Source organism: Tachysurus fulvidraco, chromosome 8 (genome assembly GCF_022655615.1).
Source record: "Tachysurus fulvidraco isolate hzauxx_2018 chromosome 8, HZAU_PFXX_2.0, whole genome shotgun sequence".
Classification (NCBI taxonomy): Eukaryota; Metazoa; Chordata; class Actinopteri; order Siluriformes; family Bagridae; genus Tachysurus; species Tachysurus fulvidraco.
Window position 1 is genome coordinate 16,124,204 of NC_062525.1, and position 22,763 is coordinate 16,146,966.

General features: G+C 38.0%; 3 protein-coding genes across 5 annotated transcripts; 2 read left to right on the plus strand and 1 right to left on the minus strand.

Moving 5' to 3' along the window:
* Nucleotides 1–777: 777 nt before the first annotated feature.
* On the minus strand, nt 778–5,168 carry psme3 (proteasome activator subunit 3). Its single transcript, XM_027137738.2, has 11 exons — nt 4,987–5,168; nt 4,263–4,295; nt 4,128–4,190; nt 3,912–4,016; nt 3,739–3,787; nt 3,535–3,653; nt 3,374–3,442; nt 3,065–3,132; nt 2,016–2,070; nt 1,665–1,751; nt 778–1,559 (listed from the first exon to the last, which is right to left on the minus strand). Exons 1-11 carry the CDS (start codon nt 5,026–5,028, stop codon nt 1,479–1,481), a joined length of 771 nt encoding a protein of 256 aa, XP_026993539.1. The 5' UTR covers nt 5,029–5,168; the 3' UTR covers nt 778–1,478.
* A 52-nt stretch (nt 5,169–5,220) lies between these two features.
* On the plus strand, nt 5,221–14,082 carry nbr1a (NBR1 autophagy cargo receptor a). Of its 2 annotated transcripts, none has more exons than XM_027137732.2 (21): nt 5,221–5,621; nt 6,235–6,297; nt 6,441–6,459; nt 6,559–6,581; nt 6,695–6,877; nt 7,087–7,164; nt 7,315–7,523; nt 7,626–7,745; nt 7,849–8,094; nt 8,354–8,513; nt 8,679–8,927; nt 9,506–9,631; nt 9,713–9,788; nt 9,890–10,000; nt 10,328–10,501; nt 10,605–10,739; nt 10,920–11,337; nt 11,438–11,520; nt 12,150–12,216; nt 12,825–12,927; nt 13,197–14,082. In XM_027137732.2, exons 1-21 carry the CDS (start codon nt 5,520–5,522, stop codon nt 13,374–13,376), a joined length of 2,925 nt encoding a protein of 974 aa, XP_026993533.1. In that variant the 5' UTR covers nt 5,221–5,519; the 3' UTR covers nt 13,377–14,082. The 2 variants fall into 2 exon arrangements, with proteins under 2 accessions (XP_026993533.1, XP_026993532.1); XM_027137731.2 differs by having other exon boundaries at nt 5,225–5,621; nt 10,911–11,337.
* A 2,619-nt stretch (nt 14,083–16,701) lies between these two features.
* Nucleotides 16,702–21,299, plus strand: tmem106a (transmembrane protein 106A). 2 transcript variants are annotated; one of them, XM_027137757.2, is made up of 8 exons: nt 16,702–16,894; nt 17,576–17,721; nt 18,100–18,163; nt 18,812–18,965; nt 19,402–19,542; nt 19,636–19,679; nt 20,206–20,259; nt 20,425–21,299. In XM_027137757.2, exons 2-8 carry the CDS (start codon nt 17,604–17,606, stop codon nt 20,531–20,533), a joined length of 684 nt encoding a protein of 227 aa, XP_026993558.1. In that variant the 5' UTR covers nt 16,702–16,894; nt 17,576–17,603; the 3' UTR covers nt 20,534–21,299. The 2 variants fall into 2 exon arrangements, with proteins under 2 accessions (XP_026993558.1, XP_026993557.1); XM_027137756.2 differs by having other exon boundaries at nt 16,703–16,894; nt 17,540–17,721.
* Nucleotides 21,300–22,763: the final 1,464 nt, after the last annotated feature.

Consider the following 22,763-nt stretch of genomic DNA (forward strand, 5'->3'; position numbering starts at 1 on the left):
GAGATACTTTTCTGCTCATCATAATTGTAGTGGGACTATTTGAATGACTATAGCCTTCCTTTCAGCTTGAGCCAGTCTGACCATTCTTCTCAGACCCCCTTCAACAACAAGGTGTCTTCATCTGCAGAACTGCTGCTTGCTTGATGTTTTTGGTACCACTGAAAACCCCAATGATAGGACCAGCCCATCTGGCAATACTAACCCTGGAACAGTCAGTCACTGCAATCCCATTTTCACATTATGATGCATTATAGGAACATTAAAAGTAATTGAAGCTCTTGATCTGTATATGTATGGTTAGTATAGTTTATACAGCCCGCACTTTATTATATACATTTTAGGTGCCTGAGATGTGTATGTATTCCTAATAAAATGACTGGCAAGGTCATGCAAATCTATTTCTCGACAGATAGAAAAATTATATCCATCTAAATAAACTTATACATGTATCATGCTATCAGAGTCCTCGTAACAGTATCTTAAGACAGAATGGTGGTAGCATATATGCCATCTACTGGGCACAAGCTGACTTACACACCTGATCTCAATAACAGACTGACTGCATATATTGAATAGACTGCATTAAAAATGAAATTGAAATGATTTCCCTCCAAGTGGCAATTTTATTTGCAAACTACTAATTCATTCAATCACCCGTACCTATTGTTCTGCTTTATTAATTTAAAAATAAATGGCAAATTCATTTAACATAGCTCTTACTGATAATTCTCAATTAGGTTGGGAACTAAGGACCCTGAAATCATGAATTCAACACACTGGAAAAAAAAAATCATTTTATTCAGCAAAACACATCTCTTAAAACGGGACAAAAATAAGAGCCATATGAAGCTTTGAGATTTTGGTGGGTCAATGAGGATGAAAAACATGTTAAAATATCTGCATTGCAGCATCATGAAATAAGATCTAACTCGGTGAATGTAAAATGATTCACAAATACAGCTGTTCATCTTCAACTACTTTTAAATATACAAGATGAACAGATTGAAATAAGTAAAATACAGCATTGATAAGAACTTCAAAAATCCGCAACTCAACTGGAGAAACGGATCATCAGACGAGCTTGTGTGTGTTTATATCAGTCTCTAAACAGAGTCTAAAACATGTAAAATGCTTTAGAACCTTCAAAACAGTGCAACTCTGCATTTGGTTTTGTGAAAGATAAAAGAAACCCCAATGTTAAGATATTTGTTTAATTAAATAGGAAAACCAACTGAGGCAACCTCCTCATGATGCACATTCAGATTCTCCATACATTAACACTGTCCACTAGGAAGTTGAAGGGAAATTTTTTTTTAAAGGGTTTAAAATAACGATCATATATTACAGTTCCGTTAACAGCCTGACGGAGCTGGCTTGTCTTGGCCTGGTTTTAACGGGTTTATACCTGCATCAGAACCAGTCCAAAAGGTTCCAACTAGTCCCACGGACAAAAAATGGTTAGATCAGAAGGTGAGCGTTTAGTAGAGAGCATCTGAATTGCTGCTTCGCGGCCGTTTTATCTTCTCAATGTTCTTCAGGATCATATCATGCAAAGTTACCTGTAAAACAAGTTTAATCTACTAAATGGCACAGCAACACAAACATTCAAATCATATGCAAAGGGTAATAAGAAAATGCATTTGTTTTTTTCTCTGAAAACTTACATATTGATTTCTCAGTTCTGAGACTATGATCTTGAGACTTATGTACTCCTTCTCATCAATCTCTGTTACTGTGCGCCTATAGTCCTCCTGTTATATATATATAAAAAAAGACAGATTTCTAAAATATATAATAATAAAAATAATGAAATCATCCAACAACTGCCTGCTTCTTGGTGATGAAACATTTGTTCTTATGTTGAAAGACATCAGCAAAATAATCTAGATGCTAATGACACATTTACACTTACCTCTAAACATTTTGTTACGTCTAGATATTAAACCAACGTCATTACTGCATAATTTCAACTCAGCAAAAAGTCTGTTCTTCAAATACTTAAAGACACTGCTTACCACATGTGGATATTTTGCTATTTTTGACACTAGCTTTGCTCTTGTGATGTAGTATCTGCATATAAGAGAGAGAGAACAAAAAAAAGTTCAAATTTATCTTTAACAGTGAGTAAAATACACAATTCAGAAAAACAAAAGCAAAATTTTTTTTGTCTAAAATGACCAGACCATTTAAAATTCGTGGCAAGATTTGATTTTAGAGAAACATTCAGAATGTTTAAAAGACATTTTGCAGTGCATCATTTAGAAAGATTGTAAAACAAGCATTATTAAGAATTAAAGTTGTTCATTCACTGTGGCACATATGGAATGTCTCCAATTACAAATCACATTATGGCAATTGGATTTTTTTTTTAACCACAGTCCTGTTAGAGGGATTTGGAACGCAGATCTTTATTCCAAGCCAAGTGTCCAGGAAATGTTTAAAATATCCTCAACCAACAGAAGATGACTACTGACACCAAAATTAATACCAGATGCTGACACAAATGATCAAGATGCTTTCCAGACACTATAAAACTATTCCCTATGAACAGTTGGGGAAATAAATCCAAAATAAGAGGTGCAAGACAAATAAATAATCCAACTACTTTATTTAACCAAGACTTGATTATAAGCATGACAATGCTATACGTAGCATTCACAAGTTTAAAGCAACCCAACTATTTAAACATTTCCATTGTACATTTACATGAATAGTAAGGTAAAAGGGGTGTTTTGGTTGCTCGTTATTTGTGTAATATTGATGTATAGTGTCAATTGAGGACAGAAGGACAGAATTGACAGCCCATGAGTAAAAGATTTTATTCCACATCATTTTGGGCTTTGTCTAGGTCTTCCTTGGAATCTTTTGTTAGGTACTAACAACTGCAGACTAAGAACACATCACACTGAGAACTGACTGTTCACACAATGCCTACTGTATCTGACTCCTTGACATTTTTAAAAAAGATAATCAATGCTATTTATTTCATCAGTCAGTGGTTTTAACGTTAAAAGAGCTGTTCGATGTAGTTTAGTTCCTTCGTTTGAGAATCTGAAGGCAGTACCTGGATATCTGGTCCAGATAAGAGGCTGCCTCTCCCTCCACTGTTCTGAGCTCAGCCACAGTCTCCTCCTGTATGTAGTTATGCCAGTTGGTCAGTTAAAATGCTTTCAAAAGAAATATTTTCATACATCAAGCCTGTTATGCAAAGGTTTTTAGAAAATTACACTTCATGCCTGCACAAGACGCAATCAATCTACACTTTGTTGCGATGAATAATAGAATCGTTTCATCACATAATTCATTGTAGGTAATTTTCCATTCTGCTACTGGTGAGCAACTCCATGCTGCATAAAATAAAACAAAATTATACCTGGATTGATACACCAAAATTATTGCCATCTTCTATTCTTGGGATCAACAACTGCACCCACATCTTGACCTAAAACATACACAAACAATCAACAAGTAAAATGAAACAAAATGCCCTGTAGGACTGTATAATGATAATATCTGCTGCGATCATGGACCTACAGTGTTGCACTTCTCTATGAGGGTTCTGATCTCAGGCTTAACTCTCTCAATAAGGTCCACCAGCTTGCCATTGCTTTTCATCATTCCACCAGGCATTATATACACCTTGGTTCCACCAACTACATACACAAGAGGAGAATGCATTGTAACATGCGATAGACTTTCAGAACAAAAGCCACCGAGAATACACACTGCAGATCTCACCTTTGTCATCTCCAGTACCATCTTCAAGTTTTCTCTTCTTGGCATTTTGCTGTTATTAAAGCAAAGAAATGTTATTTAATGTGCATACTATTAAACCGGTAGTGACATTTCGATGTGATTAATTCTGAAATGAAGTAAATTGAATGAAGTATTAAACAAACTAAATCTCTTACCCCCTCAAGTCCATCATGGATGTCTGTAAGCAGAATAGGGTCCGGTACAGCCAAGTTCAACTCAGAATGGATTTCTTTCAGTTCACGGATATTTATTACAGGTTCCTGGAAATAAATGATCATTATCATTATAGTTTAATATGGATCTATAAAACTAATCACAATTTGATTTCAATTACAGGAAAGAATTTTACTTGGAAATACATAATCTCTTACCTTGAGAAACTGATCCAATTCTAATAGTTTCTTTGGGAAGAAATTTGCCACCAGATCTTCCGCCTGAATCAAAAACCAAATTAGTCACAGAAGCAACCAAAGAACTGTTTGCTATTCCGAAGACCTGTGACTTACCTCTGATGTTATTCTTTCCCTGAAAACATCAACCTAGAGTTAAAAAAAAAAAAAAGTTAAACAATTACAGCATTTGGCAGACGCCCTTAACCAGAGCGACTTCCATTATCTCATTTTTATACAGCTGAGCAATTGAGGGTTAAGGGCCTTTGCTCAGGGGCCCAACAGTGGCAGCTTCTGATTGGTAGCCCAACACCATAACCACTAATCTACCTCATGCCACATTACCATAATAGCAGATAAACAAACTACTGGTTAAACTCAAGTTTGTGTTTTGATTAAACTTGAAGACTTGTTGGTTTAACGCGTAGCCAAACAGCTCAGAGTATCTAAAGTTCTTTACTAGACTGTTACCAAACCCAACTGTATGACCGTTCAGCTAAATATGTTTTGTCGAAGTCACGATACACAAGCGACGCAAAGCAGCTAACCGGCTAATGAACAACAGATGTGCAGGACGTGTTACATCGATTCATCCACAATAGTAACAAACACGTATTAATTCACGTGTACGACAGGACAACTATATGGGTCGAAAAACGTAATCATGATAATAAAGTGGGATTAAACCCGTTTTCAGTGGCGGCAGGCGGGAAATGTAGCCAAATAGCCTTTAGCTCATGAGGCATCACGCGCACACCGGCTTTACCAGCTACAATTTGTTAGCCTGATAACGATCGATTATATTCGGCTTAATTAAAGAGTTAAACACGAACCGGCTTACCTTTGACTTGATTTCACTGTCCACCTTTAAAAGCGAAGACATTGTTTTAACTGAGAAAAGCTACAGATTGTCTTAACAGCATTAACTAACCGTGTGGCTTACTGCTGACTGTCAGCCACAAGGTAACGCACGCGCTGGAAGATGACGTTGAAAATATGCGACGCGATGACGATACACATACAACGCATGCGCAAATCAAACACGTTTTCTTAAACACTAACGAGAATTGCACGTAACAGCGTGTCAAACACATATACCGATAATTTGTACACGGCGTGAATGCGTTAAAGTTTACAACGCGATTTTTTTTTTTACCCATAATCGTTATTGTAGCGTATAAATAAACCAAAGGAAAACGTATGGAAGGAATGACACGTTTCCTGTTACGTGGGCACGTGGGCGTGTTCATGTTAAACGATGTAAACAAGAGAACGACTAGACAGACAGGGCCGATTAGAACGCTGGCGTCACCATGGTGCATTAAATCGGTGTGATCACAGATTGGATATCTTGTGTCATTTTGACCTGCCATCATGAACCACCCAGTTACAGTGAAAGTAAATTTCCGTGGGAGCGTAAAGAAGTTTCCCGTTGTGGATCCAGACAAAGCGCAGTGGGAGACAGCAGAGGCCTGGGTAAGCTGCCTTCATCTACGGGCTATTTACGCTTCCTTACGTACCTTGGATCATATCCGTAAAGCTACTACAACCGTCCTGCATGGTATATCTGAACAGTATTATATCACCGCAGAGAGCTTTCTGTTCTGAGGTGTTGTTTAGTTCTGCAGTTTGCAGGTATGGACGCAGTCAGGGCCGAGACCGAGGCCTGCATAAACAGACCAGTGTTTGTCTGCTAACTTTGCGTGACATGTCACAGAAAGATTTATATATATATATATATAATCAGGTGTTCAGTTTGTTATATAAAGTAGCTGTGTTGTTCGTGTCATCTGGTCTGAGTCACACTGGTCTGATGACTCCATAAGCGTGAATCACTGTAACTGGGATTGTTTTCTCCCCAGCGTTTAATCTGAATGCTACGCATATAATAATAATAATAATAATAATAATAATAATAATAATAATAATACGTATCGTTCTTCTTCTCGTTTATTTTTTTCTTCTTCTTTTCTGTTTTTATATTATCTTTCCCAAGCTCAAGGTCGCTTCCAAAACCAGCCTATAAATGGTGCAGTTTGTTTACTTCTGTATAATTCTCACCACCACGATTTGTTCTTATTACTTTTAGATTAAAACTACTTTCGGCTTGTGCCATTTTCAAGCAAAATATTTTGACGAGGACAATGAAGAGGTAAGCATTAGTCTATTTGTTTCAGTTCTATTTTATAATCCACACAAATTATGACAAAATTGCTGCTATTAAAATTTATTAAAAAACAACATTTACTATAGCATTGTCATTGTCTCAATATTCTTGTGGGTTTCATTTTACAGATATCCATAAACAGCCAAGGTATGTATGATTATATCTGGTTTATATGACTTTTTTTGGGTGATTGCTGTAAATAAACATTATATACTAACAAAAATGTATGTATATGTTTTTCATCAGATGAATATACAGAGGCCTTAAAGGTAAAACATGTTCTGTCTAATTGCATTTATTTAAATAAAAATAAATAATCAGTGATCATTCGCACATTTCTCATTTTTATATGTCTAATAAAGATTGAACATATTCTATTTAGAGTGCATTTAAGCAAGCCAACCAGCTACACATGAATGTGTATAAGATGAAAGGCCAGGCTGAAGGTGGACCTGTTAAAGCTGAAGTTAAAGAACTCAGAATTGATCCCAGACCAGCACCACCATATCGTGCCAGAGTGAAAATGGCAGACAAGGAAACACAGGTGACCCCCGAGCGGGACCCGGTAAGAATTTGATTTCTAATGAAAACTTACTCCTATGTAAAAGTGCAAAATTAATGTGGTACGTTCCTTACTAATGCATAGTCTTTAATCATTCTGTCTTTTCTTTGGCTTAGATTTTGTTATTGTTGCTTTTGTTGATTAATCATAGCAGCTCTATTACAAAGCTTAATTTAATCATTTCAACTGATAGTGGTTATTTTTATTCATAGGTGGTTGTGAAGGAAAATAAAGTGAACAAAGTCGAGGAGGAGGCTGTCCCTGCATGGTTCAAATCTTACATGGACAGAGTATGTGCACATATTAAATATGTCTTTGCATATAGCTGGGATTTAATTATCCAAAATCTTTGCAATTATGTGCCATTGGCAGAATTTACATAGTAAAATATGAAGTTAATAATGTTTAATGATGTTAAATTCATCTTCCTTTTTTCTCAGTTTAAAGATCAGATAGTAAGGGAAGTTGTGGACAAGATGTGTAGTGAATTTTCTGGCCAGTGCTGTACACACAGAGCCTCTGATCCCCCAGAAGAGCCCAGAACTTCTGGGACTCAGATGGCTATAGTCAGTTCTACAACACAGAGGACCTCGACACCTAACTGCAGCAGCTGCAAGGGACCAGCCACTGGAGGAGGTTATCACTGCAGGTGTGAGAGTATTACAGTTATTACAGTTAGGTCTGTCTTCATCATTTAAAATGTTATTTAGTTTGTATTGTATAATAGACCAGCATTTATTCATTTGTTCAGCGTGTGTCCCTCTTGCATCTTGTGCGAGCCATGCAGTCACAAACATGACCCCAGCCACAACTTGAAGAGAACAAGAACCCCCTTGTCTGTCCCAGAAAGAGGAGTAACTCCAGAGCCCAGGCAAGTTCTTTTTAACTGCCCAAATAGCTCATTAGTAAACAGAAAAAAATAATATATTGTGAAGGCATTTTTGGCTGATAAAGTATGTGCCTTGTTCTTGTAGATTCTTGCGGCGAGGAGACAGAACTGTCCGCAAAGCTGAGCGGCAGCGCTTGAAAGCTGAGCGGAGGCAGCTGAAGGCCGAAGTGAAGGAGATTAAGAAGAAGCTGCGGCTGGAGAAGAGAGGCCTGCTGTGGAGTGGAGCCACCAATGGCACTAGTACCTCAGGTGTTGGCCCTGCTCCTGCTCCTGCCACTGCTCCTGGTGCAGCTGCAGCCCCGGGCCCAGAGCCTCAGGCCTCCAGTCCAGAGTAAGGGCCATAGTGAGAGGGCTCAGGGCTGGGTGATCTACCAACCCAGCCTAGAACAGTCTTTATCAAGATTATCTCATTGTCTGTTATAGTTGCGTTTATCGCTGGCAAGTGGATGGAACTACCTCAAAATGCACCCGCTGCCTTTATTGTATTGCATCGTTTTTTAGGAAAAAAAAACTTTTTTGCTTTGAGCTTCAAGAAAAAGACAGAAACTGAGTCAAAGCTGTACTCACAATGCTCTGTACACTCAAACCAGGGGTCCCAAGGTCTCCTGCTCCACCTTGGTGCCCACAATGACAGCCTTGTTTCTGGATGAGAATCTACCAGACGGAACATGTCTGGAGCCTGGCACCAAGTTCATCAAGTACTGGAAGATGAGGAATACTGGCAACATCAGCTGGACTTCTGACACAAAGGTATTATAAAAATAGTACCATTTAAGTACATTAAGTAAAACTATAACCTTGCATTTTTCATATTGTAGCCAAAGAGTGGTGCAAATCACATGCACCCACTCCTTCTTGTGTGTTTTGCTTGTGTTGCCTTGCTTGCATGTAGGCCATGTGTATTTGTCTCAATAGCTGAAGTTCATGTGGGGAAACCTGGCTTTGGAGTCACAGGAGCAGAAGGAGGTGGCAGTGCCCTTCCTCAAGCCAGGCCAGGTTGGTATGGTGAGTGTGGCATTTGTGGCGCCCAAATTAGAGGGCACCTACACCTCCCACTGGCGCCTGGCACACTGTGGGGTGCAGTTTGGCCCCAGAGTGTGGTGCAGCATTGTAGTAGTGCCCAACACAGGCAAGAAAGTCAACTCCTATTCCAGCAAAGTTTTTGTGAGTATGCATCTCCTTCCGATGAACTTACTTAAGAACTACAGTGGAATCCAAAAGTCTGAGACCACTAGAAAATGCTTTTATTTTGCATTTTCATCTAATAGAATACAAAACCCTATTGTTCTATTTTTGATGAAATCCATGAAAGTTTTTTCGGAACATGTTTCACTAAAAGAGATTTGGTGTGAGAAAAATCTATTTTTTTAACATGGATTTATATAAGGAATTATATTTTCAAATTTAAAAAGCAAAAATGGCAGATTTTCTCTCCATCAGACTTTTGGACCCCAATGTATGAAGGCAAATGCACTTAATTTCTTGTTGAGTATCAACAGCAGACATTTATAGATTACAGAACTGCTCTTGTTTTCATAAATACACAAAGACTTACTGGGTCATTTTTGAGCTCAATCAATTTGAGCTAGTTTTACCCCAGAATGCTGTAACTGGACACAACTCTGATGTTATCAGTGGTTTAGCAAAAAATCATGCAGTCTAAAAAACACTTTCCATGAAGTTAAAACTGCCAGTGTACATGATTAGGTCATTATTGTTAAGTATTTTATTTTGCTGTACAGATGAATAAGCACAGTGTAGTAGGAATAGATGGGATGTGCTGGACTAGCTCCAGAGATGAAACCCGAGGGTCCACGAGCAACAAGAGAGAGTACTACATTCCTTCAGTGGACCTACTCACTGCACAGGTACAGTATGTGATCACAAATAAATCCATTTGCTGTTATTGTGTAATATTACTGTAATAAACAGTTGCTCTTTTATTAAAGGATCTGCTTTCGTTTGAGTTGCTGGATATAAATATTGTCCAAGAGTTGGAGAAAGTTCCAACTAACACTCCAGCTGGTATGTTTTACATTAGTGTCATTTTACTGTGGGGCAAAATGGTGGCCATGTCAGGCAACCGTTTTATTATTACTATATTTATTTCATTTTTGCTTATATAGATATGACTCCGTGCATGTCTCCAGTGCCACATTTTGGCCCTACATTTGGAAAGCATGGATTAAGCTTGGTAAAAGAGAATACAGAGCACACGGGCATGAAAAAACTCCAAGGTAAGAATGACGGTGTTAAATTTGTTTCCTGGTAGCTCTGTTTTAGTCCACAAGAGGTCATCGTTCTACACATTTTAGGTTGAATAAAATTATATAAATTATTTATTAAAAATTTGATTCTTATAAGCTTATATGTAATTAAATAATACATAGTAAACAATAATAAACATTATTACATATAATAACTTGTATAACTCATAATAACTCACTTTTCAGTGGGCAAAATGTGTTACAGAATGTTGTATGTTTAAGATCTCAGTATTTTCAGCTTGACTCAACAGAAGATTAATGTTAAACAGACAAATCACATTCTTGTGTGTCTCTTAGTTGTGCAGCCTCAGAGGCACACCGAGAATGTGGATCTTCAAGTTCATGATGAAGGTGATGATATCAGCGGGACTCAGTTTGTCTGTGAGACTGTGATTAGGTCCCTCACACTAGAGGAGGAGCCGGAGCATAAACCTCCACAGCGGGTTCGAGCTAATCACTGCAGGCCTGAGTGTGAGATTGTATTTCATTACAAAATAAAGATGTTTCTCTTCCTACATAATATCAGCTCTGTAGCTAAAATAGAAATACACATGTCTATCTGGCTTTCTTGCAGATCATGAGCCCACCCCCTTTAATGAAAGATCCTTGATAGAGAAGATTGACAGACCCCTCCTGCCAATCATTAAGAGGCCAGAAGCTCCACCCCCAGTTCAACCACCCATCATGCTCGAAGAGCCTGCTCTCCCAGGTAAAAAGATATACCACACTACATTGAGAGCACACCTTTCATTTTTTTTCTAATATAAATAAAACAAATGATTAATTATATAAAAGATCAGAGCCACCTACATCTTTTTTTCTTTAACTGCTTAAGTTGTGTTATTGCATTCTAATTCATGTACTCTTTTAAAACATGCAGTTTTTTCAGAACTGTTGATCGGCTCTAATGAAAACCTATACACTGACCCTGCTGCTCTGGAGGAGGAGGAAGTGAAAAAGGAGGATCAGGATAAAGAGGAAGATGCAGGCGAGTGGGACGAGGTAAGCAGCCAGGCGTCCTCGGCCTCTTCAGAAGAATACCTCGTTGTCTTGCCCGACTGCTTTGATACCTCCAAACCCCTGGGAGATTCTTTGTACAGCTCAGCTGTGTCCCAGGATGGAAATGTCTGTAGCACAGAGCCCGAGAGAGCACAGGACCAGAATGCTGCAGAAGGGGACACCTTTATGCAAAACAGTGTGAGCAGGTTGCTTTGCACCTCTCAGATACTGAACACTCCTCCACTTATTCCTGAGGTGGCACCCACACCTGTCTCACTATCATCACCCCCAACTCTCCATACACATAGGTCAGAAATCCACAACAGTGCACCATAAACATTTCATTAACTGACATTAACTGGCAATGTGTAAACTTTGAATTTTGTATATTTGTTTGTTTATTTTTAGGTCAATACAACCGTTTGTGACTGAGATTAGAACACTGGAATCTGAGGAGAACAGATCATGTCCACCTGAGAACAAAACAAATGGTCAGTAATGACATCACTAAAGAATTTCATCACTTGACCGTGAACTGCTGTCAACTGCATCTTTTCTAAAAATGGAAACCGGTAGCTGAGGATGGAGAGGAGGCAGATTGAACCAGCAAGTGGTCTCCTTGTCCTTTCAGTGACTCTCCTCTTTTGCTTTGTCTCTCTCTGTGTCGCTCTCACACAAGCACTCTGTCTCTCTTTCTGGTTACGTAAGTCACTGAAAGCACAAACACAAACATGTAGACTGGCAGTAACAAGACATAGGTGAGACTCATCATGTCATACCTGCCAGTTCAACCTGCCTCCTCTCCACCCACAACAGATGCTGGACCAGACCTCTGCCACTGGAAAATTATTAACTGTCAAACTAAAACATTTTCTGACATAAGATGGTCCATCAAAAGTGTAACATAAAATTGAATCAAACGTTTTGCTAGTGGAGTTCAGACAGTCATTACTAACTGGACACTTACATTGAGCCAACTAAAGATTACATGGAGAAATTATACATTTACATGATCCCTGTTTGCAATGTAAAATGCAATGCAAAATAAAAACACTGAAGTTTTCCTTTGACTTACTTTTGCATTGTGTCTTGAGTATGGTCATCTATCTTTCCATCTCAGGTTTAGGATCAACACATCTAGAGGCCCCTGCCAGTGCTTTTGAGACATGCAGCTCTCAGGATCCCAGGTAAAAGTCTTCACCACTTAAAGCTAACACTGGTCATTGTTGTGGGAGGTTACAAATCTGCTGACCAATGTCATTAGACCAAAGTTTTTGAGAGCTACATATTCATAAAGTAATTTTCAGAAAGATCATTGCTTGTGTTCAAACAAAGCCACATTTAGCACCATCTAATGTTTATATACTGACAGGTTTATTTTGTAGTTTCTTCCCTTTTTCTTCTTTAGCAACACAAAAAAATGACTGTCAGCTATGAGCCACATACAGAAAGTCCCAGTGTGGGTACATGCATTTGGTTTATATAAATATTATGAACCTCGATCCTATTTTGTTGTCTGCAACATGCCTCACCTCAGGAGTCTTCTATGGATAAAGTAGACAGTTTTCAAGCTTAAGAGTTTGTCATACTACTTGGATTAGTTTAAGTAATTGACAAGACCCTCATGCATGTCACAGAGGTTAAAAAAGGCAGTAAAAAGGAAGTGCTCCAAACTCATGCTCTTCTTGCTTGCTGTGTAAATGGAAATTTCTTTCCTTTCATTTTTTCTTTATTTTAAAGGGTGACTTTTGATGACCACTTGTCCTTGTGAACGAATGTTGCTTTTTGCTTGCAGGCTGCGTAATGGTGGCCTTACTGAAGGTCTGGTGAAGGGGGCTCTCTCAGTGGCAGCGTCTGCTTACAAAGCACTGTTCACAGGCCAGAGCAGCTCCACACAGGTACTTTTACTCACAGCAACCTGACAACTACCTTTTACTGTTTTCACTTTATTTTTAAGTCTTCCACCCCACTAAAGTTGTCCAGAAATAAGCAATGATATGACACAAATGGCAAAATAATTAATACCTTTAGATCTCAGGGTTTAATTTAGAAGTTCCTGAGAATGTTGTGTCCCTTAACATCCTGTGGTTAACTGTTTGTTTTGCTGACACCGGTTCTTTGTGACATTCTTTAAAATGACCTTTTGGCATGTTTTATTTCCCTTCAGCGGCCCAGTGTAGACCCAGTGTCTAAAGAAGCCTCGCTGATTGCTGTACTACAAGAAATGGGCTTCAGTAACAAGCTGCTAAACCAGAAGCTGCTGAGAAAGCATCAGTATAATCTGCTGGATGTGGTCAATGAGCTGGTGCAAATGACCGACAATGAATGGTACACAACAAGGCACTGAAGATGATTGGATTACTAACCCAGATACAAGTGATATAGGAGGTGTCTGTAATATACACAAGTATATGTGTATACTTTGATTATTTTTTTTTTTAAGTCAGTGATGAGTGATTTAGTGTAGGATTGCTTTAATACTGCAGTGTTACCAGACTCAACTGACAGAACAATTATTCTGTTGTATAGTTTTGGTTTCTATGTTTTTAGCGCATTATGAATGGGAAAGCTAAGAAATATATCTTTTTGTCTGATTTATCTATATTTCTTCAAGGGCAGTAGTGTTCTGACACATTGGAATCTTTAATGTGCTTAGTGGCTTCAATAAGATGCAGAGACTAGTGAGAGATTGAGATTGTCATGTAGTTGGTAATAATGCTTTTACAAACACTTCACAAATGAGAATCAGATGTAGGATATGCAAGAGCACCTTAAGTATTTTATGCGCTTTGTCACAGTGACCTCTATGATCTCATTTTGAGTAACACTATTTGCTGTAATGTTTAACCATGTGACACTAAGGTGGTGGTTTTAAAACACACATAAAATGTGCAATGACTTGTTGAATCATGCTTAACATAGCCAGTGATTGGTCAAAATTTTGCTAGACAACAGGTGTTGGTTGTCCTCTGTGTACTAACAGTATGATCATGGAGCTAATGGCTTAAGTAAATGTGGTTCTTGGTGTCCAGGAAATTAAACATTCCATATTAGTTTGTGGTTGGAAGTGCTTTTATTTTTGTCCACAATGTTATGGTTTATATATGACAAACTTTTATATGATCAACGAATGCAATCTACAGAAAATTATGCTTCTTGCTCTCTCTCATCAAATACTAAATACAAATACAAAATAGAATACTAAAATTAGTACTGTTTTAGACATTTATAAACAGATGATATTTTCTGTAGCACAGGAAAAATCATTAGTTGATTTTTGTCTTAAAGGCATGATCCTCTTGATGAGAATTATGCTGTGGTGAAATAAAAGTCATGACTAAAGTCATTTTCCTGTACAGTCAGCTTCCTATTTTGAGAGGAAACACACACACTCACTCTCTCACACACTCACACACACACACACACACACACACACACACAGAGACTATATCCAGACGTGAAAAATGAAAGGAAAACCCCATACAAAATGAAGTGCAAGCTTATTTTAATTCATGATGACAAGAGGAAAACAAAGAGAGTTTATTAAAAGAATTAACATTCATTTAGAAATTTTGTATATTGTGCCAAAAGCATGATGAACCTTTATGTATTAGTTTAATATGTAAACACAACAATAACTGTTGTCCTTCGGGTGACTGTGATTGTAAATTCTGTATGTGATGACACTCAGTAAGCACATTCTGTCAACAGATTCATAAGGAGAATTATTGTAGGAGGGTTACAGTACAGAAAACCCCTTATTACAAAGAAAGAAATACACATTTGAGAATTCAGTTGTGCAAAAACCACAAGTATTGGTCTACAGAGATGTGTAAAAAGTGATAGAAACATGAGTCATTCTTTAACATGTTCTTGATAAGTGGTCAAGGGCATGTGTGGTGTACACCAAGAGAACAATATAGGCCTTGATTGCTTGATCCCTACAGTGATGGGGTCTACATGTCACATCAGAGGATATAATCACTGAAATATTTCTATCTTGATTGGAACGGTCTCTTTCAAGATGAAAATGTCTCATACATTCAATTCAATTCATTTGTATAGCAATTTTAACAATGGACATTTTCTCAAAGCATTTTTACAGAAGCATAGAAACAATAAAATTTTAAATCCTCATTTGGGCGACACTGGACAGGAAATAATGTGAATGTAAATAATGCCCTTTCTACAACAGATTACATTAGGCACGAGGGCTCACTGAATGTTTTAATGGGGATGCAAATCTTACACTGCAACATTTACAGTAAGGACATCTAAACCCAATTGATTTTGAACTAGGTTTAGTGATCACCACCATCACCATAATGATTAAAACAGCGATGGGAAATATGCTTTGGAAGAACACTGTCCATCCCTCCAGTGTACTTTTGCAGACACATAGGTTTGATGCACTGGAGTTGTTGTGAAGGTTCCTGGTTGCCATATATTTTATTTGCATTATATGGCCTAAGGTTTGTGGACACTCGGCCACAACACTTATTTATTTTTATTCATTTTTTTTTATTTGTAATGTTCCATTCAGGGGGAGACGGTGGCTTAGAGGTTAGCACGTTTGCCTCACACCTCCAGGGTTGGGGCTTGATTCCCGCCTCCGCCTTGTGTGTGTGGAGTTTGCGTGTTCTTCCCGTGCCTTGGGGGTTTCCTCCGGGTACTCCGGTTTCCTCCCCCAGTCCAAAGACATGCATGGTAGGTTGATTGGCATCTCTGGAAAATTGTCCGTAGTGTGTGATTGTGTGAGTGAATGAGTGTGTGTGTGCCCTGCGATGGGTTGGCACTCCGTCCAGGGTGTATCCTGCCTTGATGCCCGATGACGCCTGAGATAGTTCACTCTTGTAGTTAATGGGAAAATACCCACAAGCGCCCAGAAGAGTGGGGGGTATTACAAAAGGAAAGGTATCTAAATCTGGAATGATTCATTCATTCATTCATTCATTCATTCATTTTGTAGCGCTTATCCGAAATTCTGTGCCGGATAACTACAAGAGTGAGCTGATGTTGGGTGAGGAAGCCTGAGGCAGTCAGCATCCCCTTTTTATTCATTCATTCATTCATTTTCTACCGCTTATCCGAACTTCTTGGGTCACGGGGAGCCTGTGCCTATCTCAGGCGTCATCGGGCATCGAGGCAGGATACACCCTGGACGGAGTGCCAACCCATCGCAGGGCACACACACTCATCCCCTTTTTATTCCAAGGTAAATGGACCTTGTATTGAGCACATGAGCAGTGTATGCTGGAACAGGTTTGGGCCTCTAAGCTCCAGTGAATAAAACTGTAACATGCAACAACAACATACAAAGAAATCCTGAAAACTTCCAGCTTTGTGGCAGCAGGTTGGGGAATAACCACAAATGGGTGTTAAGGTCAGGTGTCCACTAAATCTTGCCCATGCAGTGGGGTACAGTATATGCTGCGTTTAACTGAGCATCATTTTTCCAGTCCTATGAAAGTGAAATTCAAAGTTTACATTCATGCGCAATTGCAGCAACGTTTTGAGGTTGATTTTTTTTCTGGTTATAAAACTGTCATAAACATAGTTTAGTTATTTTGTGACAGAACAGAGAGCTGTAATTGTCGTAATATAATAAATGGAGTGATAAAAAAGAGACTTTTCGATTCCGGAAATCGTTTATAGTGTCATACTGCAAGCAGCCACAGCGCGGCGACCTTCAGCCACACAAATAGGAAGAGATTATTGCGCACTCTTGAGTTTGTTCGTCTGCATGGAGTGAAAAGCGAGATCGTTTCTTTTTTATTATAAACAGACCTACAATATGGGATTCACCTAAATATATGAGCAGTTATAAGCCAGCGGACTGTCTGGCTGAGACTTAGACACATCGCGGTGAGTGTCCAAGCTTCCAAGCGTTTGGTACATGAACATTTCTAATGTAGTTCACTTTGGGTCAGAAGTCACGTGAAAAATGCAACGTTTAGAATAAAGAACAAGTTTAGAACAGTTTTATTTTGCTTAAAATAATTTGGTTAAGTAGCTACACATTCATGCTACATCTCTAAACTAAAGTTTTGTTTTTCCGAGACGTAACCAAAAAAATTATTTGGGAACTGAAACCTCGGTGTATTTATAGTCACGGAATAATAATAATAATAATCTGGTTAGTACAAACTACACATATTGTAGGAGTGTAGCTTAAAAATGACTAGGTCCTGATAGGTTCAGAAATTTTGGGGCAAATATCTATATTTCTATATCTGTATCTATAGCTATCTATGTATAAACATCATCATGCAGTGTTATACATACTCTGATCAAAATTTTGCAGATTCCTATATTTATATGGATATAAAATGGCCCAATTCACGATCTAGTAGTCTAATATATTTTCATTGTTAATCATGTAGGAAATTAAAATAAAAACAGTAAAAGCAATACATTTTTTTAATGGAAATAAACTTTAGGAAGTATTTATGATGTTGTTAGCTTGCTGAGGAATATTTGTCACTGTTGTCACTATTTATTTCTCTATAGACCAGAGCTTTCTGAATTACTGTCATATTACTTCAGCTCTTCTTCAGTAAGTACATCAATCATCATGACCCACAACACAGACAAGCAGAAAGCCTCCAGGTGCATGGACTATGGCAGTATCACAGGAAAAGGCCAGTGGGAAAATTGCCCTACCTGCCAGGGCTCAGGACGAATATCTAGAAGTAGGTTTTATTAGTAAGAGTCCCAAACTTTGTTTAGTTGTTTCATGTCATTTTTTGCCAAATAAAATGCACATAATAAGAGAACTTCTTACATCTAAAATATAATTATTAAAGTAAATCTATGCAGCATCCAAATGTTTTAGCTTAGTTTAAGGACCACATCTTGCTCATATTCATTTTTTCCTATTGATTAAGGCTTATTTTCATGATTTCATTTTCAAGTACCAATAAATATGGAGTTGATTGTTGTACTTTAGATGTACTCACAGAACCTTGTGAGCAGATCTAGAGGTCAGCTATGGTTTTTATGTGTTAATGAATTGTTTTATTTTGTTTTTTTAGCAAGATTTGTTGATTGTTGACAGTCTCTGTGTTCAGGTGAGGAGGCCCAACTGGTGGCAGTTATTCCATGCAGTGACCAAAGGCTGAAGCCTAGTCGTACGTGAGTATTACATTGTGTTATCTGTTGTACCTTTTTATGAATTGCACACTTACAGAATATCTGTGCAGAAAATTTCATTTTATGATTACACATAGTAGGAAACTGGTACTGACAGGTATTACTAATTGTGCTATTATTTCAATACACCATATATGTAGTTTTTTAAATTATATTAGCTTGTTGGGGGGCATGGTGGCTTAGTGGTTAGCACATTTGCCTCACACCTCCAGCCTTGTGTGTGTGGAGTTTGCATGTTCTCCCCGTGCCTCGGGGGTTTCCTCCGGGTACTCCCGTTTCCCCCCCCGGTCCAAAGACATGCATGGTAGGTTGACTGGCATTTCTGAAAAATTGTCCGTAGTGTGTGATTGCGTGAGTGAATGAGAGTTTGTGTGTGCCCTGCAATGGGTTGGCACTCGGTCCAGGGTGTATCCTGCTTCGTTGCCCAATGACTCCTGAGATAGGCACAGGCTCCCCGTGACCCGAGAAGTTTGGATAAGCGGTAGAAAATGAATTAAATGAATATTAGCTTGTTTGTAGTATATATTGAAACAGTACCTTAAATACAAATGTTAAGAGTAGATGGTTAATTGTGTTTAGCTTTGCGCTTTTTGTAAAAGTAAAGAATAATAATGCATTATGTTCTTGCAGGAAGCTGTATGTGTGTATCTCGGTTGCTGTATGTCTTCTGACCTGTTTCCTGATCCTATTCTTCCTCTTCCCTCGGAGCCTGGAGATATCTTCTGTAACTCCCCAGTCATCAAATGTTTATTTTGCACCGCACTATGTGCAAATGATTATCACAGTAGGTGGTTTTAGTTTATTTAACAAGTCCCTAAGTGTAACCTCTACAGCAGTTGTCTGATAACATTGCTGTCATGACTGCATCATCACCTTCAACAGACAGAATTATTCTACTAACTCTTCTAATGAAGCTGCATTCTTCCAATTCTTGAGGACCTGACCGAGACGTTATAAAAGAGAAAGGAGGGACGGAGCTCCTAGTCAGAGCCAATGCATATTTAAATTGCCAAAGAGTTTTATTGAAAAAGCCTATTCGTAAACTTAACCTTGCCTGTGCCTCCCAGGGATCCAGCGTAACTGATAATAATCCAATATAATCTGCAGTATTCTACAGAAATAATAACATAATGTTCTAACAGTTTTACTGTTTTTGCTGATATTTATTTTGTAGCATAACTTTTTTTTATGATTTTAAGATTCTGCTGTCTATATTGTAGAACAAACTAAATGTCAGCAATCAAAACTTTGTCACCACTGAGGCTCATGATTTGGATCTACAAATCCTGATTAATAATAATGTAGTTGGGAAGACCAGGATGGCAAATGTAACCAAAATTCCCCCACGCTCACAGAAATCGGTGGGTTTTCCAAGTTTTACCTACTTAAAAATAGTTTCAAATAGTTCTGAAAATATGCACATAATCTGAGTACAGATTTTTTCCCTATTACAGATTACTGTTGTGACTAATGTCACCATTGAAGAAGATGGCCTCATGTAAGTATTGTTTATTTATACATATGTATTTATGAAAGTAGTATTTTTATAATATTTGGCATAGGCATATTGGCATTACAGACAAAAATTTCCAAAACTCTTTGCACAATCAACACACACACACACACACACACACACACACACACACACACACACACACACACACACACACACACACACACACACACACACACACACACACACAGAAAGAGAGAGAGATGCCTGTGGTCATATTTTTACACTGCATATGGGAATGTCAGAGTGTTTTGCTTTCATCTAAGGACAGACTTCTGTTTGCAATAAATGTTCAGGCCAGGTGCAGCCAGTAGGAAATATAAATACTGCTTTTAAACAGTGTCTGCTATTCAAAGTTTGGAAGGCTAAAGACTCAAACTCTATATCTCAGTTCTAGAGTGTACCTTCTAATCCCAGCAAGTTTTTCATTGTTTCTTTCTTCTGTTTTGTTTCATTGAACATTTTTGTTCCATTGATATGATTCTTTTTTTTTTAAAAAACCTTTCCACAGTTATTACTGTGAGACAAGTGCCTTCCGGCCCCACACTTTGTATGTGCAGTTGCAGTAAGTATTAATTTTTTTTAGACAATTCTTTGTCGAAGAATTTTTTTATAGTTGTGTACTTATAGGAGTAAAGTAGTAGTAGTATAAAAGAATAAATGTGGAACCATGTGACCTGTGACATACTTGCAATAATTGCACAAGCTGTGATTCTTTGTTTCTCCACAGAGTGACTATAAAAGCCTACTATCTGTCACATGAAGAACAGCTGTCACGGGATACGTTTGAGTATATCGATTGTGGAAGAAACACTACCATTCCTCATACTCTTCCATAATTTCACTGACATGCTGCATACGATGAGGTGTAACATTAGAATTCAAAGGGAAGATTAGTAGCAAATGCCAAAGCGAACCTATAAAGCAAATTGTTGGGCTCTAGCTAATAATTATTAAGTGTATTCACAGAGTAGCTTCTTAGTTACTCCTTAGTTAGTAAACAAGTTCTTTTAATAGTACGAGTATAATTTTTTTTGCTGCTGATGTTTGGAGCTTGATTGACTTTACATTTAATCAGAGGACCATCTGTAGTGTGAAGGTGCATGTGCCCTACAGCACAGATCCACAAATTGTCATAATTAAGATTTACAATTTTTATTCATTCATTTGTCTTTAGTAAGTAACTACTTTATCCTGGTCAGTGTTGAAGTGGGTCCTGGGACCACTGGTTGAAAGGTGGGAATTCAGCCTGGATAGGACGCCAGTCGATCACAAAGTTTGCACGTTGCAACTAATAGTAGTTTTATACATAGTTTTTAAGTAAGCACAAAATGGTTTGCATTTTTTATTTTTGTATTTTCTTTTATATCATGTTACTGCACATTAACATGTGCCATGGAGCAGCAGTGAGGCTGGTCATTCTCATCACCACTGTTGGGAATACTGTGTGGACTGAACAAACAAAACATCCAGCATTTACAAGGACATTTCATGGCTTTTGATAATTATGAAGAACCTACTGAAAAGCTGATATAATTAAATGCAATGCTTCCTTTAAATCTGTGGTGTTTAACGAAATGTGAAATAAAACGTGGCATAAAACAAGTGATGATAAATCTCACCGTGTATCTGTTTTCAATCTTAGCGCAATATTGCTCTTTTACTGGTTGACACTGGCAGATGATTCTTTTATCAACCACTATGGGTTCAAAAAAACACAACACAACACAACATGAGATTAGTTCTCTATGATTGTTGTAGTGATGCTGTGTTTAGACCTAAACAAAGATAATAACCAGGCTGACTAAAGAATGTGCAATATAGTATAGATATATCACACACCAATAGGTAGAAAAAAAAATTATTCTAACCAAAAATCTCTCTCGTTAGAAGTACTTTTTAATAATGGACCTGACACACCTAAGGAATAAAATGCAATGGTTAAAAGGGCAAATATGCAAACAAATCATCATGCTCTCAGTTCCTAGAGAAGTGGTTGTTCCTTTTAACCATGTCCTGTTTGGTCCAGTTGATCAAGTAAATGGAAACAAAATATAAACAGTTAAAAATACAAATACGTGTCAAGTCTTATATCTGAATCAACTGGATAAGAAACAGTGGCTTCCTTGAACATCAGTAGTATTATAGCTGGCATCACGTGTTGTGGTCCAAGGAGAGTAAATTAAGCTCTGTGCTTATGTACACCATCGGTACATCTAGTGACAAAAGCGGTACTGAAGACAACTAAGGCACCTGATACTATACTGTTAAATATGAAGGGGATAATTGTTCCTGTGAGTCTTTGTGGATGTTGGTCCAGGGAATCTTTTAAAGATTGATGGCATCATGAATTCTGTTTAACACCAGGATATTTCTAACCAAAATCCTGGTTTCCTCTGACTGCAGGTTAAGAGTTGGCCATACAATTAGCTTTCAATAACAGCCACGCATACAGCACATCTTAGCCTCAGACTTCTCCTAAAAGCCTGTGGCCTAAACTGAGGAGGAAAGTCTGCATGCACTAACCTAAGACTATAAAAGAGCTTGAAATATTCTTCATGTTCTCGAAGAGTGCAAAAAATTGTATGTACTAACGAAGGTAATGAATAAGCAACAAAACACAGCTGGCTCATTTTAACAGTCAAGCACCTAAGAGAAATAATGCAATGCCTGATATATGCATGCCTGGTATACCTGTGTTTACTGCTGACACTGCAGGGGGTAGATAAGTCTCCCTTGGGCACTCTTCTGTAGTGCCTTGTTTCTGTCTGTCTTCCTACAGCACAGAATAGAACACACAAATTAAATTCAAGCACGTGACATCAGTTGTTACACAAGGGAGCCAATATAAGGCTGCAAATCTGCAAAGCAATATGAAGCTCTCTTAAACCACTTTGTGACAGCGAGTCATACGCAACCCTACACTAATTTTCAGCCAACATGTTTTAATGAAAATATGCAGCATGTATACAGCATATAATTACACAAAAAATGATTAAAGCCATCATTCTACATTTTGGTTGAGCTGCAGATTTAATGTGACGAAACTAATAACTAATGGATTGTGTA

Coding starts and splice junctions, on each gene's coding strand:
- psme3 (XM_027137738.2), bottom strand. CDS start 5,028: ATGTCTTCGCTTTTAAAGGTGGACAGTGAAATCAAGTCAAAG. Junction 3,788..3,911: donor TCCATGATGGACTTGAGGGG/GTAAGAGATTTA, acceptor CTTTAATAACAG/CAAAATGCCAAGAAGAGAAA. Junction 3,654..3,738: donor TGGTACTGGAGATGACAAAG/GTGAGATCTGCA, acceptor TTGTGTATGTAG/TTGGTGGAACCAAGGTGTAT.
- nbr1a (XM_027137731.2), top strand. CDS start 5,520: ATGAACCACCCAGTTACAGTGAAAGTAAATTTCCGTGGGAGCGTAAAG. Junction 8,095..8,353: donor CCTCAGGCCTCCAGTCCAGA/GTAAGGGCCATA, acceptor CACTCAAACCAG/GGGTCCCAAGGTCTCCTGCT. Junction 10,502..10,604: donor TAATCACTGCAGGCCTGAGT/GTGAGATTGTAT, acceptor GCTTTCTTGCAG/ATCATGAGCCCACCCCCTTT.
- tmem106a (XM_027137757.2), top strand. CDS start 17,604: ATGACCCACAACACAGACAAGCAGAAAGCCTCCAGGTGCATGGACTAT. Junction 18,164..18,811: donor AGGCTGAAGCCTAGTCGTAC/GTGAGTATTACA, acceptor ATGTTCTTGCAG/GAAGCTGTATGTGTGTATCT. Junction 18,966..19,401: donor ATGTGCAAATGATTATCACA/GTAGGTGGTTTT, acceptor TCTATATTGTAG/AACAAACTAAATGTCAGCAA.